We start from the raw sequence: 13,027 nt of genomic DNA, 5'->3' as shown, positions 1-13,027 counted from the left end.
TTTTCCTTCTCTACTAAATTTTGCTACATGGCCCTCAAAAGATAAATTTAATGCCTCGAAACACAGCGTTTAATTCATCTTTTTTGTCAACTTCAAAAACACACAAGGAAAAATGTTCACATCATAATGAAATTGAAACGAAACAGTTTCAAAATGTAATTTGGGTTTTCGATTTTGAAAAATTACTTTGAGGTTTTTAGAATTGAGGGTGAAGCATGAAAACTTACTTTAGTTCTATGCCTCATAAAATTAATTTCCAGCCAGAACCAAATTTTCATTTTTAAATACTACAGGTTCTATATGGGAAAAAAGTAAGTGAATTCAAGAGTTTAATCACTTTTATAAGCACCTTAGGTAATGTAGGTTTGGTACAAAGTTGCAGAGGGGAGAGTGAGATAGACCTTCTTATGCACCTATTTGGTTGCAAATTATACTGATTCGCGGCCGTAATGTTATGTAACCCTGTCCCTATGGTGGCTCACTGAAGAGCCGTACAGGCTTACGCATCATAGCTAACTTAATGGCCATATGCGGGCTGCGGTCCTATCTCCGTTATGGCCAACTAAATGATGTTGTACTGACTTCTGTGTGGTGGCCAATTGAATGGCCAAACACAGGCTACTTAATGCCTATCTTCCATGGTGACCAACTGAATAGTCTTACAGACTTCCTTGTAGTGGCTAACTGAATGGCCAACAAGGGAAACGGAGTCGCAAAAGAAACAAGACAATGAGAGTACTTTAAACAGTGAAGTTTATTCCACCAAGTTTCTAATTCTAACATTGACTAATTTCTAAGCTGGATACAGATTATAGGTATATATATGTACAAAAACCCTTATTTCTATTGACCAATAGGGAAGAAGCTAACCTGAAATTTTTTTTGATAACGTAGTTTTGTAATGTAGATATGGTGCAACCAACCAGATTACAGAAAACTGTATAAGAAAAAAGGTTCAGTTTAGAGTGTTCTACCCTACAGTATTACATGGTGATACATAAATACAAAAAGAACAAGTTTGAAATGCATATGTATCACGTACTGTACAATATGAGGATGGATGTGGAATGTGTCAGACTCGCGAGAACTGCTTTCAGATACCTGGAGTTCCATTAGGTCAAGTTGAACATAATACAAAGGCATCTTGTGTTGTCCAACATGATCACACATACCCCTACAGTAACTTATTTTTGGAATTAGTGTTGAAAATTTGATCGTTTTCCAATTTTTTCATTGAAACTAAATGATTAATTAATTTTAGCCTTCAAATTCTAAAATTAAATTGTAACAAATTTCAATTAAAAATTTTTGTGATTTTGCTCGCTGCAAAAATTTCTATTTTATCTGAAATGGGAAAGTTTCCAAATTCAGAAACATCAAAATTCTGTTGTTTGTCCAAAATTTCAGCTTTTCACCTACATATTTTTTTCTCGATATTAAAATTTTGGAACGAAATTTTTTCAAAACTGAAAACTTTTTTCATTTGTGAGTCCTGAAAATATGTATTAAGGAGGTGGAGGGAACTGGAAAATTTTCAAGAGATGAAATTTTATAGGTAAGTAGCAAATTTCCATCAACTCAACTTTTCATTTTCATCTGCATCTTTCAAGGCTTTGGTAATTCAACGTAGTTGTTTTGAGGACATTGAAGGACTCCATAATTTCTATGTGAATGATAAGGGCTTGAATTCATTTTTTTTTTTTTTTTTTTTTGAAACATCACAACCTAATTTCCTTGATTAACTTATCGCATATAAGCATTTTCGAAATCTGCTGACCTACTCTGGTAGGTTGAGGGCTCAATTTAGGTACTAATTATTTCTGTCATTTTCAAAAATTCGTCAAGAATCGAAAAATCAACTCAGGCAGCTCGAAGTTTGATTCTTAGGTATGGGTGAGATGCTCTTTAGCTCTTTCATTGAGCCGAGTTTCAGCTCAATCGAAATTGTCGAGTCGTGAAGGTTTCCTTATTGTATTGGACGACTGAACGACATTTAACCACGCACATTGTTAAACGTTCGTCGTTGATTCTCGTAACTCCACGATATAGTGTACAATTACGAGATACTTTAGCCACTTGAGTAAATTGCACGTAATTTAGTTGGCTTACCAGAATAAACTATGTACCTACATTGTTCATGTGTTTCTTGGTTCTTGTTTTGTATGTAACTACATTTTATATTTCCTCGCGAAAACTTCGAAGCTTATTGTACGTACATTTTTTTATCCATAATGAACTATGTAGGTATAGTTTCATGATTTCAAAATTCGATTCTAGTAAGTGCATCAAGTATCTAAACTACCTATATGATCTCCAATATGTTCATTGACTTCATCATAAAAATATTAAATTCGTGTATTAGGTACCTATCACGTAATGTTAAATCAATTTGAACACGTGACAGTCGAGCCATCGCTTTTCATCTTCTTAGTCGTTTACGACTGGATGAAAGGCTTAGATACGAATTTATTTCTTCAAAAATCCTGCCGATTCAATTCAACATCCGAGCCAGACCTGAACACACAATGCGACGATGAAAGAAAAGGAATCCTATTCATAACAGAAGTTGGCCTCAAGTACCATCCTATCGTAATTTTCATCAGTCTACTCGCTGCAATATTTGCTTCATACTGGAGCGATGAAGCTGGCCGAAGAAGAAGACCCCTGATTTATATTTCCATCCTAGGTCAAATATTTCACACACTGTTGGGTTGTCTGCATTCGTACTTTTGGCAATGGCAACCAATGACAGCAGTTATATCGTTTGTGGTACTCGAAAGTCTGTATGCAGGAGTCTGTATAATGATAGTAGCTTGTCAAGTTTACGTTTGCGATATATCTGACAAAGAAAATCGTACTATGCGACTTGGAATCGTAGGAGCAATCAGATTACTCGCTTTAGTTCTAGGCAGAGGTGGATCTGGATTCGTTCTTCGTAGTTTTGGATTCTTTTACGCATATTTCTTATGTTTCGCTTTATCAGCAAGTGGATTATTGTGCGGTTTAATTTTTATAAAAGATACTTCGGTTCCTGTAGATAAAAAGATGTCTTTTTATCGCGTTTTCAATTTGAAACGTGTGATATTCGATAGTTTTAAAGTTGTATTTAATGGGAATTTAGGACGTAAAAGAGTTACAGTTTCGATGCTGATGATTGCAAATATTGCAGTTGTTTTCACACTTTTTGGTAAGATTTCATAATATGTATTGAAAGCCTACCGACTTGACTACAACGTAGGTACGTATAGGTATATTTTTAAAGGAAAAATAATCAAAAAATCAATTGTTTCAGGGGAACTATCTGTATTGTATTCTTATTTAAGATACAGGTTCGGATGGGATGAACGAAAGTACAGCCAATTCATGTTTTTCAAACTTTCGGGATCATCGCTAGGTAGGTTCAAAACAAATTAAAAGTGTAATTTGAGGGCAAAAATGGAATTCTAAACAATACGTACCTATATTTTTCTTAGGAATATTATTTTGCTCGGTTGTGTTGAGCAAATGGTTGAAAATTCACGATGGATTGATAGGTATCTTGGCCGGATCTTTTGACACGATTGCTATTGTTGTTTTACTACTTGCTGATCAAATTTGGCAACTTTACTTGAGTAAGTGGCTACCTAAAGATAGCACAAAATAATCGATCGTCAAATTTATTAAATTTTATACAAATGTTTCTTCTTTTGTGTGATTTGTATGTAGTTCCAGTTATAGATATATTTCACGGAACTGCTATGACGATTGGTATATCGTTCATAAGTAAATATTATGATATTAATGAATTGGGTAAGTATATATTTATACCAAAGTAACGTATACCTAGGTATAGGTACCTATGTGAAATTAATAAGTATGGTCAACGTGGGTAATTGTGAGCAAGGTGTTTTGCTTAGGTATTTAAAAGAATTGTTTAACCACGTGAAATTGATCCTTTACCTATTAGTCTTTGAACTTCCAAGCCTTCAATCATTCTGTACCTTTAATGTAAATAGAATCATAAGTTAATTATTTTTTGTTAAATCAGCTCTTACTCTTATGAGAAGACATTTTGTAATTTATTTTAAAAACGTAAAAAATGTTTTACGAGCAGTACATAGCTTTTCAAGTCAAGAATTTTTACTATTTTGAGGTAATTTTGAAAAGTAAGTGAAGTGGTAGATATACTTACTTACATAGAAACATTTTTAAAGCATATTTAAAATGACGCACATCAACCTTAAATTCTTAAAATGTGCAAAAATTTTCTATGAGTGTTTGCCCCCAACATTTTTGTTGCAAAATGTTTTTCTACAGAATAATCCTTAGGTAGCCTAATTTAATCAGCCAGTTAAAATTTTTTCAATCTTGACTTCAAAAAAAAAAAACAACTTTTAACCCCGAATTGAACAATTGGACATACCCACCCACTCGAGAAATCCTGACACAGAATTTGAAAAAAAAGGCCCCAAACTTGAATATTATTTGATTTTTCCCAACTGTAGGGGCTTCAAGGACCGACATTGCTGAGGTACCTGGAAGGGTTTCTAATAAGGGACCACTTAATAGAATTCTGATACAGAAATTTAAATTTTTTAAGATGTTACAACATTTATTTTAAAAAATTCTTTTAATTTTTCTCAACTTGGGGGCCTTTGTATGAAAAGAACAATATTTGTTTGAGAACCAAGGAAGGTCTTTTCATGAAAAATGATTGTTTACCTGAAATAATATTGTCAGAAATGAAGAATTAAAATTTTTTGGGGGGGTGGGGGAGGTTCACACAACGGCACCAATATTACTTTATGGGTACCTGATGAAGGTTTTTTCTTGAAAAGACGGCCATTTAAGTAAAAGAATTCTGAGACGAAAATGTAAAATTTTCTATAATTTCTGACTCACTTTGATTTATTCCATTTTGATTTATTGTTTACAACTTCGAGGGCTCCTTACAAGGAGACCAACATGGTTTTTGATCGTATGTAAAAGAATTTAATGAAAATTTTTTTGATACTCACCTATACTTAGTACATTGATTTTTTGTCTTTTATTCCACTTCAGGAGCAGGGCTCCAGGCACGACATTTTTGGAACTTATGGGGGGAAAAAATAAGAGAATAAGTATTTGCTCTGGGAATCCAAAAACTTCAGGAGGGTGGGGGGAGGGGGCTGAGTCAAACGAGGCCGTCATGTAGCCCCTTTCAAAATGTAGCCTTATTTCTTGCCAAAATTTCTTCTCATCATCTTGTACTACAATTTGAAATTTTGTCCAGTCTTGATAAATGCAAATTGATTGTGCTTGGTGTGCGTTTGGTTGCCTACAATGAATACATAAGGGAGCTGAAATCCAGTGTAGTGAACTCCTCCATGTCACCCATTTGAATTGAGAGCAGACCTGTTGATAATTATTTATTCTCTCAGGTATTACTGAATGATGATCTCTGATTATATAATTTTAAAAATTCCTTACAATGATCAAATGAATAACAAAAAAAAATGAGTCGATATTTTATACTTGAGGGAGTAGGCAGATTTTTCTCACGAATGCAAATTAATCTAATGCATAACCTTGAAGACTATAATGTCCTTCAGTTGCTTATCTATCTAACAATCACTGATTCAACTTAAAAAGTAGTATGTATAGGGATCTTTATATTATGTGCCTATGTAAGTTTATACGTTGTAAAATGTAACTACCTGATTTCACTGTTGATTTGGTAGGTACCTATATATACTTAATATCTTGAATTTTTTAAAAATTGTTGTGTAGGTCGATTGAACGCTGTCAGTGGTGTTTTTTCGTTGATAATTCCTCTATCTTATTTCGCTTATAATGCCATTTTTCAAAGAACATTGGATGTGTATCCGTCGGCATTTTGTCTTCTGAGTATTGCTCTCGATGTAATCATCATTTTGTGTTTTTGGTAAGTCCAAATGATGGTTTTATTTTTTTCTCCAATAAAGTATACAAACAACTTGATTATTCAACAAAAAAAAAAAAAAAAAAAAAAAAAAAAAAGTAGAAAATAATACTGGGATTGCTATTGTGAGGCACCTAAAATGATATTTTTTGATTGATTATATATCATACATTTCCAGTCGGTTCACTTCTCATTTAATTTTTGTTAATTTTAATTTTTATGTTTTCTTTCCAGTGGGTCGTATTATTTCAGTAAAAAATTTGACACAGAGAACTCTATAATCACGAAATCTCCAAATCAAGAAATTTCAGTTGAAAAGTAAATGAGCAAGGAGGTTACATAGCAGTGTAATTTTGACTATGAGATCGATTAATTTAAATAAATCATCATTCATCTGCAAGCTTAAGTTGAGTTACTCGTACAAATGCTCGAAATCAGTTTAGTAATGTCGATGTAAATATGGGAAATGAATTTTAGCGTTTTATTAAAACATTTAGGTATACATGTTTTCATCCGAAGAAAATTCAACCAACGAGTTTCAAACATTTTCATGCAAGAAGTTGGATTAGAAAATTAGATTGTGGTAATATTATAAAAATAAACAGTTCAAAACTAATACCTACTTATGTTGATTTCCAAAGCCAAATTTCAAAGATGCATATGGAAACAAAAGTGACTTTGATACAAACTTGCTACAGAATTTCACCATTTTGACAATTTTTCCAAAAAATTTTCTCCTCTCCTCAATTTTTTTACGTGACTTTCGAAAGAAAAATTTAATGTCTCAAAACACAACACTTCATTCCCTTTTTTTTTTGTCAACTTCAATAGCATCACAAAGAAAAATCTTCACATCATGATGAAAAGTGTGATCGTTTAGGTTCTGGATCTTAAAATATGATCTCGGGGTTTTTAAAATTGTGGATGAAGCATAAAAATTTACTTTAGTTTTATCTATACGCTTATACCAACTAGTACTTATGCTGCATCAAAATCTCTAACCTGGAAAATAATATATTTACATTTTTAGAAACTTACCTACTAAAAATTTCAGTTTTTTACTTTCTTTTTTCGGAATATTAAAATTTTAAGATGAAATTTGTTAAAAATTAAGCACTCACGCGACTTCTGACCAGATTTTTAAAAATATTTTTTGCTCATGATCAATCGAATATCACAACCTGATTTTCCATGTGCAATGTGAAAGTGCAACTTCCAACATGACCATTAATTTTGAAATCTATCGTTGATGAGTTAATGTAGGTACTTAGGTACACTTTAATTTTTTCTGTCGTTTTTATAAAATTGAGAAATCAACTCAGGCAGCTCAAAGTTTGATTCTTAGGTGTGGGTGAAATGCTGTTTCATTGAACAAATTAAACTTCAGCTCAATCGATTGACGAGTTCTCTTATCAGACGACTGAACGATATCTAGCCATGCAGACGCACATTGTTATTCAATGTTCCTCGTTGATTCTTGAGATAACACGATAAGGAATTACAAGGTACCTACTTCAACCACTTGAGTAAATTGCTTGTAATTAATTATTCTCGGTTCTAATTTTGTATGTATTACATTTCTTCGCAGAAACGTCGCAGCTTACCAGCGGTACATTTTTTTCACCTTCATCCATAAACTAGTTCACAATTTCAAAATTCGAGTCTAGTGAGTGCATAAAGTCGACCTCGTCATAATATTCTAATTTGTGTTTCACCTATCGTAGTACCTACCTATAATGTTTAAACCATTCGAACATTTCAAACACGTGACAGTTGAGCCTTCGTTCTTCATCTTTCTAATCGTTTACAACTGGATGGAAGGCTTAGATACGAATTTATTTCTTCAAAAAGCCTGCCGATTCAATTCAACATCCGAACCAGATTTGAATACCCGATGCGACGATGAAAGAAGAGGAATCCTATTCGTAACGGAAGTTGGCCTCAAGTACCACCCCATTGTTAATATTATAGCTTTGCTTACCGCAATATTTGCTACATACTGGAGCGATGAAGCTGGTCGAAGGAGAAGACCCTTGATTTATATTCCCATCATGGGGCAAATTTTTCACGGATTGTCGGGTTGTTTGCATTCATATTTTTGGCAATGGCAACCAATAACAGCTGTTATAACACTTGAGGCATTGAAAGGTTTATACGCAGATGTCTTCATCATGATATTAGCTTGTCAACTTTACGTATGCGATATATCCGGCAAAGAAAGTCGTACTATGCGACTTGGAATCTTGGGAACTTTCAGGATACTTGCTATAGTTCTAGGTAGAGGTGGATCTGGATTCATTCTGCATAATTTTGGGTTCTTTTACACGTACTTCTTTTGTTTTGTTTTGTCTGCCGGTGGATTATTATGCGGTTTAATTTTTATAAAAGATACTTCGGTTCCTGTAGAAAAAAAGATGTCTTTTTGTAACGTTTTCAATTTGAAACGTGTGATATTTGATAGTTTCAAAGTTGTATTCAACAGAAATTTAGGACGTAAAAGAGTTACAGTGTCGATGCTGATGATTGCAAATGTTACTGTTAATTTCACTTATTTTGGTGAGATTACTAAATACCTACTTATCTAATTTAGTTATTGCTTTATTTTATTTATTGTAAAAAATGAATAATCGAAAAATTATTTCAGGGGAACTGTCTGTGTTGTATTCTTATTTAAGGTACAGGTTCGGATGGAATGAACAAAAATACAGCGAATTCGTGTTTTTTAGACTTTCTTTATCATCGCTAGGTAGGTTTAAATTTAAGATAGATAAACGTGCTATTAAGTAAAGAACAAGTCGCTTACTTACAAGGGACCACCCCTCCCCTCTTCACACATGATAATCTCCAATTGGAATGAAACTTGGACTGCAGGAAAGAGAATCTCAAAAAATCCCCATTCCCCAATTTTCAGCTGTTCAAGTTGATTTTTCGATTTTTGGCGAAATCATCGAGAGATTTAATGGAACAAATTTTTTTGCAGGAATATTATTTTGCTCAGTTGTGTTGAGTAGGTGGTTGAAAATTCACGATGGATTGATAGGTATCTTGGCTGGATCATTTGACACGATAGCTATCGTTGTTCTACTATTTGCTGATCAAATTTGGCAACTTTACCTGAGTAAGTCGATCGGTCTAAGTACCTACCTAAAAATAGTACAAAATAATCTATCACAAATCGTCCTCATAACCTGTTGAATTTTATAATATGTTTATCTTTTTTGTTTGTTTGTGTATAGTTCCAGTTATAGATATATTTCATGGAACAGCTGTGACGATTGGTACATCATTCGTTAGTAAATATTACGATATTAATGAATTAGGTGAGCATAAATACCTAAGTACTTATCTAAGTTAAATGAATGAATAATAATTCTTGAAATGTGCCAACATTGTGTACCTCTACCTATACTTTATAATATGTACCTATTACCTACTTATCCCACATATTTTTTATTTCATGTTTTTAAGAATACGATCCTTAATTTGCTAAATTCGCCAATTTAAAAAAAAATTGAACAAGTATTACTTTACGTATATGTATTTTTAAAATTTGATTTGAAAGAATTCAATCGATAGGGTGATATGAATGGAAAAGCTCGTAGTCGTAGACAAGTTTTGCAACCAAAAAAAAGTGCCTATTCAGTGCAAAAACTTTGCCTAATACCTACGTCTTTTAATTTTTAAAAAAACAGTGGAATTTTGATCACTCGATAAAATAAGTTGGTTTTTCCCTGTGGATGGCGAAAAGAACAATTCTGACTCACAAATGAAAATGGGCATACGTAAATGAGCTCAAATCCGGCGTGGAGCCAGCAAAAAAGCTCATTGTTTTGCCTTTTAAAAAAATGAGTCCATATTTTCCAAGTTTGACTTTGAGCATGTGTATAGCAAAAGGCATTTTCGTACGAATGCAAATAAACCTAACGCATTAAGTTTTTAGGTTTCTTATCAACCTACTGATCCAATTTGATGAGTAGGTGTGGGTAGGTACTTAAGATGCTGGAGTTTTATCGGCAGTTATCTATTTGTTGATTTACACGAATAAAATTTAAAATTAAAAAAAATTATTGTTTAGGTCGATTGAATGCTGTAAGTTGTGTTTTTTCGCTGATGGCTTCTCCAACTTATTCCGCTTATAATGCCATTTTTCAAAAAACATTGGATACTTATCCGTCTGCGTTTTGCCTTCTGAGTGTTGGAGTAGATATAATCATCGTTTTGTGTTTTTGGTAAGTTCAAGCAATTATTTTCTCATTAGCTAAGTTATGATTAAAAAATATAAATAAACGAAAATTGAAAAAATAGTGGTTTTAATGGAGTATTACGTATTTTAAGGTGCCTCAAATGAGATTTTTTGTTTGTACTTCTTTTTAAAAAAGTTTAATCACCTCGTTTCATTTTACAATTTGTATTTTTGTTTCAGTGGGTCTTATTATTTCAGTAAAAAATTGGATATACTTAGAGAAATCCACAAATGAAGAAGTTTCAGCTGAAAAATAATTCAATAAGCATACAATTATTTGAAAGAAACATCGGTAAAATTCTGCTGATATTTTATACATAGGTAACTGAAAATGTCGAAAAACTGAAACTTCTCTCCTACTGTGATTTATTATCTGTTCACAAATTCATTTTATGAATGTAATATACCTAAACATATGTACTTAGAAAGTAATTAAAACTTGGAAGTGGTATCTGTTATTTGTGAGTTGGATTGCAAATTTACTAATTAGGTTGAAGTACCTACCCAAGACTTAATTCATTTTTGGGACCTTCGTTCAACTTTAACTATTGTTCATCGAAATTGGAGTAGAATATTTTCAAATAATAAAATTGCATAGGAAGGTTATGTTTTGGTCGCTTGTTGTATTTTGGCATAATACATAACGACCTAAATATTTATACCTGCTTAGTTCATTTTAAATTTAAACATTTTTTTTTCTTCTAAAATACTGATCCCTTTGAAGATTGATTTTTTTCTTAAACCATGGAAAAGGAAAATTGGTATGTCTATCGAGAGACATTTAATTTGAAAAAAAAAATCAAACTGAAATTTAAATTTTCCAATTTCAACGTGTAAACATCCTCAAGAAATGAGATTTTTTACTCATTTAAAATTGTACACTATTTTACGTCCGTGTAAAATTTTGTTATATGTAGTATGCTCATGAAAAATAATGGCGAATGGTTTGGTCGATAAAAGTCATCCCCATGTAACATTCTCAGACACTACCATGAATTCACCCCCTTCCCCCGGGGCAACAGACCTTCTTATATGGGCAAAAGTTCCATCATTGTGGCTGTCTCACATCTTATTTCTAAATGGTTATACGGCTGGTTTGTAAAGACTAAAGAGTGGCGATTTTCTGTAATTTTTGACATTTTGTTTTTTCATTCCTGATCCTGAAAACTGCACACATATTGTAGTAGGAACACAATTCACTTCAGCGACATCTATATGCTGTGGGATGACCTCAAACCTTTGTCTTAGAGTTTTTGTTCCATCGCCGTGGTCAATTTTCAATGCATTCCAGACGGCTCACTATTTACATATTGGTGTCTGAAAATGGCAACGCTGCGCTGTTTAGGTAGCTCATCAGATCTTGTCCACTAATAAAATATCAAATCCCAAAAGCGCTACCCAGAATACAAAATGCAAGTCTATGAAAATTGTATGATTGTTTTTCTTTTTCTGCTTCTTTCGCCGTGTGTTATCACCTCTGCTATACATAAATAGAGAAAAACCGAAAAGTGTTGAAAAAATATTTGGTGGTGATTACTGATGCTGATTACACCAAAAAACATGAATTTAAACAATATGAAATTTGTATTTTCTCTATGTAATAACGTTTTATCCACCGCCGTGAGAAATGATGGGATTTCTTTCGTCATGGCAGGGCTAATTTTTTGACCAAGGCGTAGCAATTTTGCATAGAAATCATTCAAATTCATGGCCTCATGCCGATTTTTTGTGAACCGCCAACCCTTGAATGCAGTATCGTCCCCTTATGGCTTCGACCGAAATTGAAAATCGGCAGCATCTCCGAAAACAGTACCCTCGAAAACCTATATTTCGACATACATGTCGATTTTTTGTGAAAAATAGACCCACACTCTCCCATATAGTCTCACCCCCTTTCTGAGTTGTACATTTTTATTTATTGTGGTAAGCTAAATCAACGGAATTCTATGGTTGTGGTCAACCACGGACAATGAAATTCCATGTCATAGCCGACCACGGCGATGGGAAATTTCAAATGGCTCTCCCCCCTCCCCTAAAGGATATGAATTGGGCCCAACACAATCAATCAAGTCTCGAGTATGTATTAAAAAATTGAAAAAATTGAAAAGGTACCTACTTACCTACTCATCAAAAATGACCTATACCTATTTTAAAATTTTCAAATCACAGATCTTCACTTCTTTAGTTACGAAACGTCAATTGAATGTAAGAAATTTTCAGCACGTTCATTTGAGCCTATTTCACCACCATTAAGGCCTTTAATTTTTCAAAATTTGAGGAGAAAAATACAAAAATGACCCGCTGTGGGAAGTACATAGATACCTAGTTAAGCTGGTTTTTTTTGTCCCGATGTACTTGACCTTTGAAAAGGATACTACTCTCTAAATTTGAAACAGTCAATTTCACTGCTTAGAAGTCACGACATTTTGCCTTTTTAAAGCAGTATTTTTTTTTACTGCAAAACAGTGAAAAATTACTGAATTGGTCAGTAAAAAATCATTTTGACTGACCAATTCAGTAATTGTTCACTGTTTTGCAGTAAAAAAAAACTACTGCTTTAAAAAGGCAAAATGTCGTGACTGCTAAGCAGTGAAAATGACTGTTTCAAATTTAGAGAGTACCTATCTCAAAATAAACAAACACCAGTGCCATACCTAATTGCAGTTTACCCTGGTGCCCACTTATAAAAAAATACGTTTTCTAGGTAAATAGGTAAAATTTTACTTTAATTGGATATGTACCTTTCTAAATATAAAATGTACTTACGCAGAGATTTACTATTTATCTATATTTCTTGCTCACGAAGATAACACCGGCAGGGGCAGTCTAATTAAAACCATTTATCTAAGAACGTATAGTGCGGCTCAATTAGTCATTCTTAGAAT

General features: G+C 33.1%; 2 protein-coding genes and 1 long non-coding RNA gene across 3 annotated transcripts in view; 2 read left to right on the top strand and 1 right to left on the bottom strand.

The window, feature by feature from the left end:
- Positions 1–13,027, bottom strand: part of LOC135838936 (uncharacterized) — a 282,350-nt gene that overhangs the window by 168,670 nt on the left and 100,653 nt on the right. The gene's annotated exons all lie outside the window — the stretch shown is intronic.
- On the top strand, positions 1,855–6,515 carry LOC135838928 (proton-coupled folate transporter-like). The gene is made up of 7 exons (XM_065354753.1): positions 1,855–2,276; positions 2,363–3,187; positions 3,293–3,394; positions 3,474–3,611; positions 3,706–3,789; positions 5,749–5,902; positions 6,134–6,515. Exons 1-7 carry the CDS (start codon positions 2,138–2,140, stop codon positions 6,219–6,221), a joined length of 1,530 nt encoding a protein of 509 aa, XP_065210825.1. The 5' UTR covers positions 1,855–2,137; the 3' UTR covers positions 6,222–6,515.
- LOC135838935 (lysosomal proton-coupled steroid conjugate and bile acid symporter SLC46A3-like) lies at positions 7,032–10,600 on the top strand. The gene is made up of 7 exons (XM_065354762.1): positions 7,032–7,404; positions 7,488–8,455; positions 8,544–8,645; positions 8,880–9,017; positions 9,136–9,219; positions 9,975–10,128; positions 10,323–10,600. Exons 2-7 carry the CDS (start codon positions 7,636–7,638, stop codon positions 10,375–10,377), a joined length of 1,353 nt encoding a protein of 450 aa, XP_065210834.1. The 5' UTR covers positions 7,032–7,404; positions 7,488–7,635; the 3' UTR covers positions 10,378–10,600.

The sequence above is a fragment of the Planococcus citri genome, chromosome 3 (genome assembly GCF_950023065.1).
Source record: "Planococcus citri chromosome 3, ihPlaCitr1.1, whole genome shotgun sequence".
Taxonomy (NCBI): domain Eukaryota; kingdom Metazoa; phylum Arthropoda; class Insecta; order Hemiptera; family Pseudococcidae; genus Planococcus; species Planococcus citri.
This window is presented reverse-complemented; position numbering and strand designations above follow the sequence as displayed.

Coding starts and splice junctions, on each gene's coding strand:
- LOC135838928 (XM_065354753.1), top strand. CDS start 2,138: ATGTGTTTCTTGGTTCTTGTTTTGTATGTAACTACATTTTATATTTCC. Junction 2,277..2,362: donor GATTTCAAAATTCGATTCTA/GTAAGTGCATCA, acceptor TTCGTGTATTAG/GTACCTATCACGTAATGTTA. Junction 3,790..5,748: donor TTATGATATTAATGAATTGG/GTAAGTATATAT, acceptor ATTGTTGTGTAG/GTCGATTGAACGCTGTCAGT.
- LOC135838935 (XM_065354762.1), top strand. CDS start 7,636: ATGTTTAAACCATTCGAACATTTCAAACACGTGACAGTTGAGCCTTCG. Junction 9,220..9,974: donor TTACGATATTAATGAATTAG/GTGAGCATAAAT, acceptor ATTATTGTTTAG/GTCGATTGAATGCTGTAAGT. Junction 10,129..10,322: donor ATCATCGTTTTGTGTTTTTG/GTAAGTTCAAGC, acceptor TTTTTGTTTCAG/TGGGTCTTATTATTTCAGTA.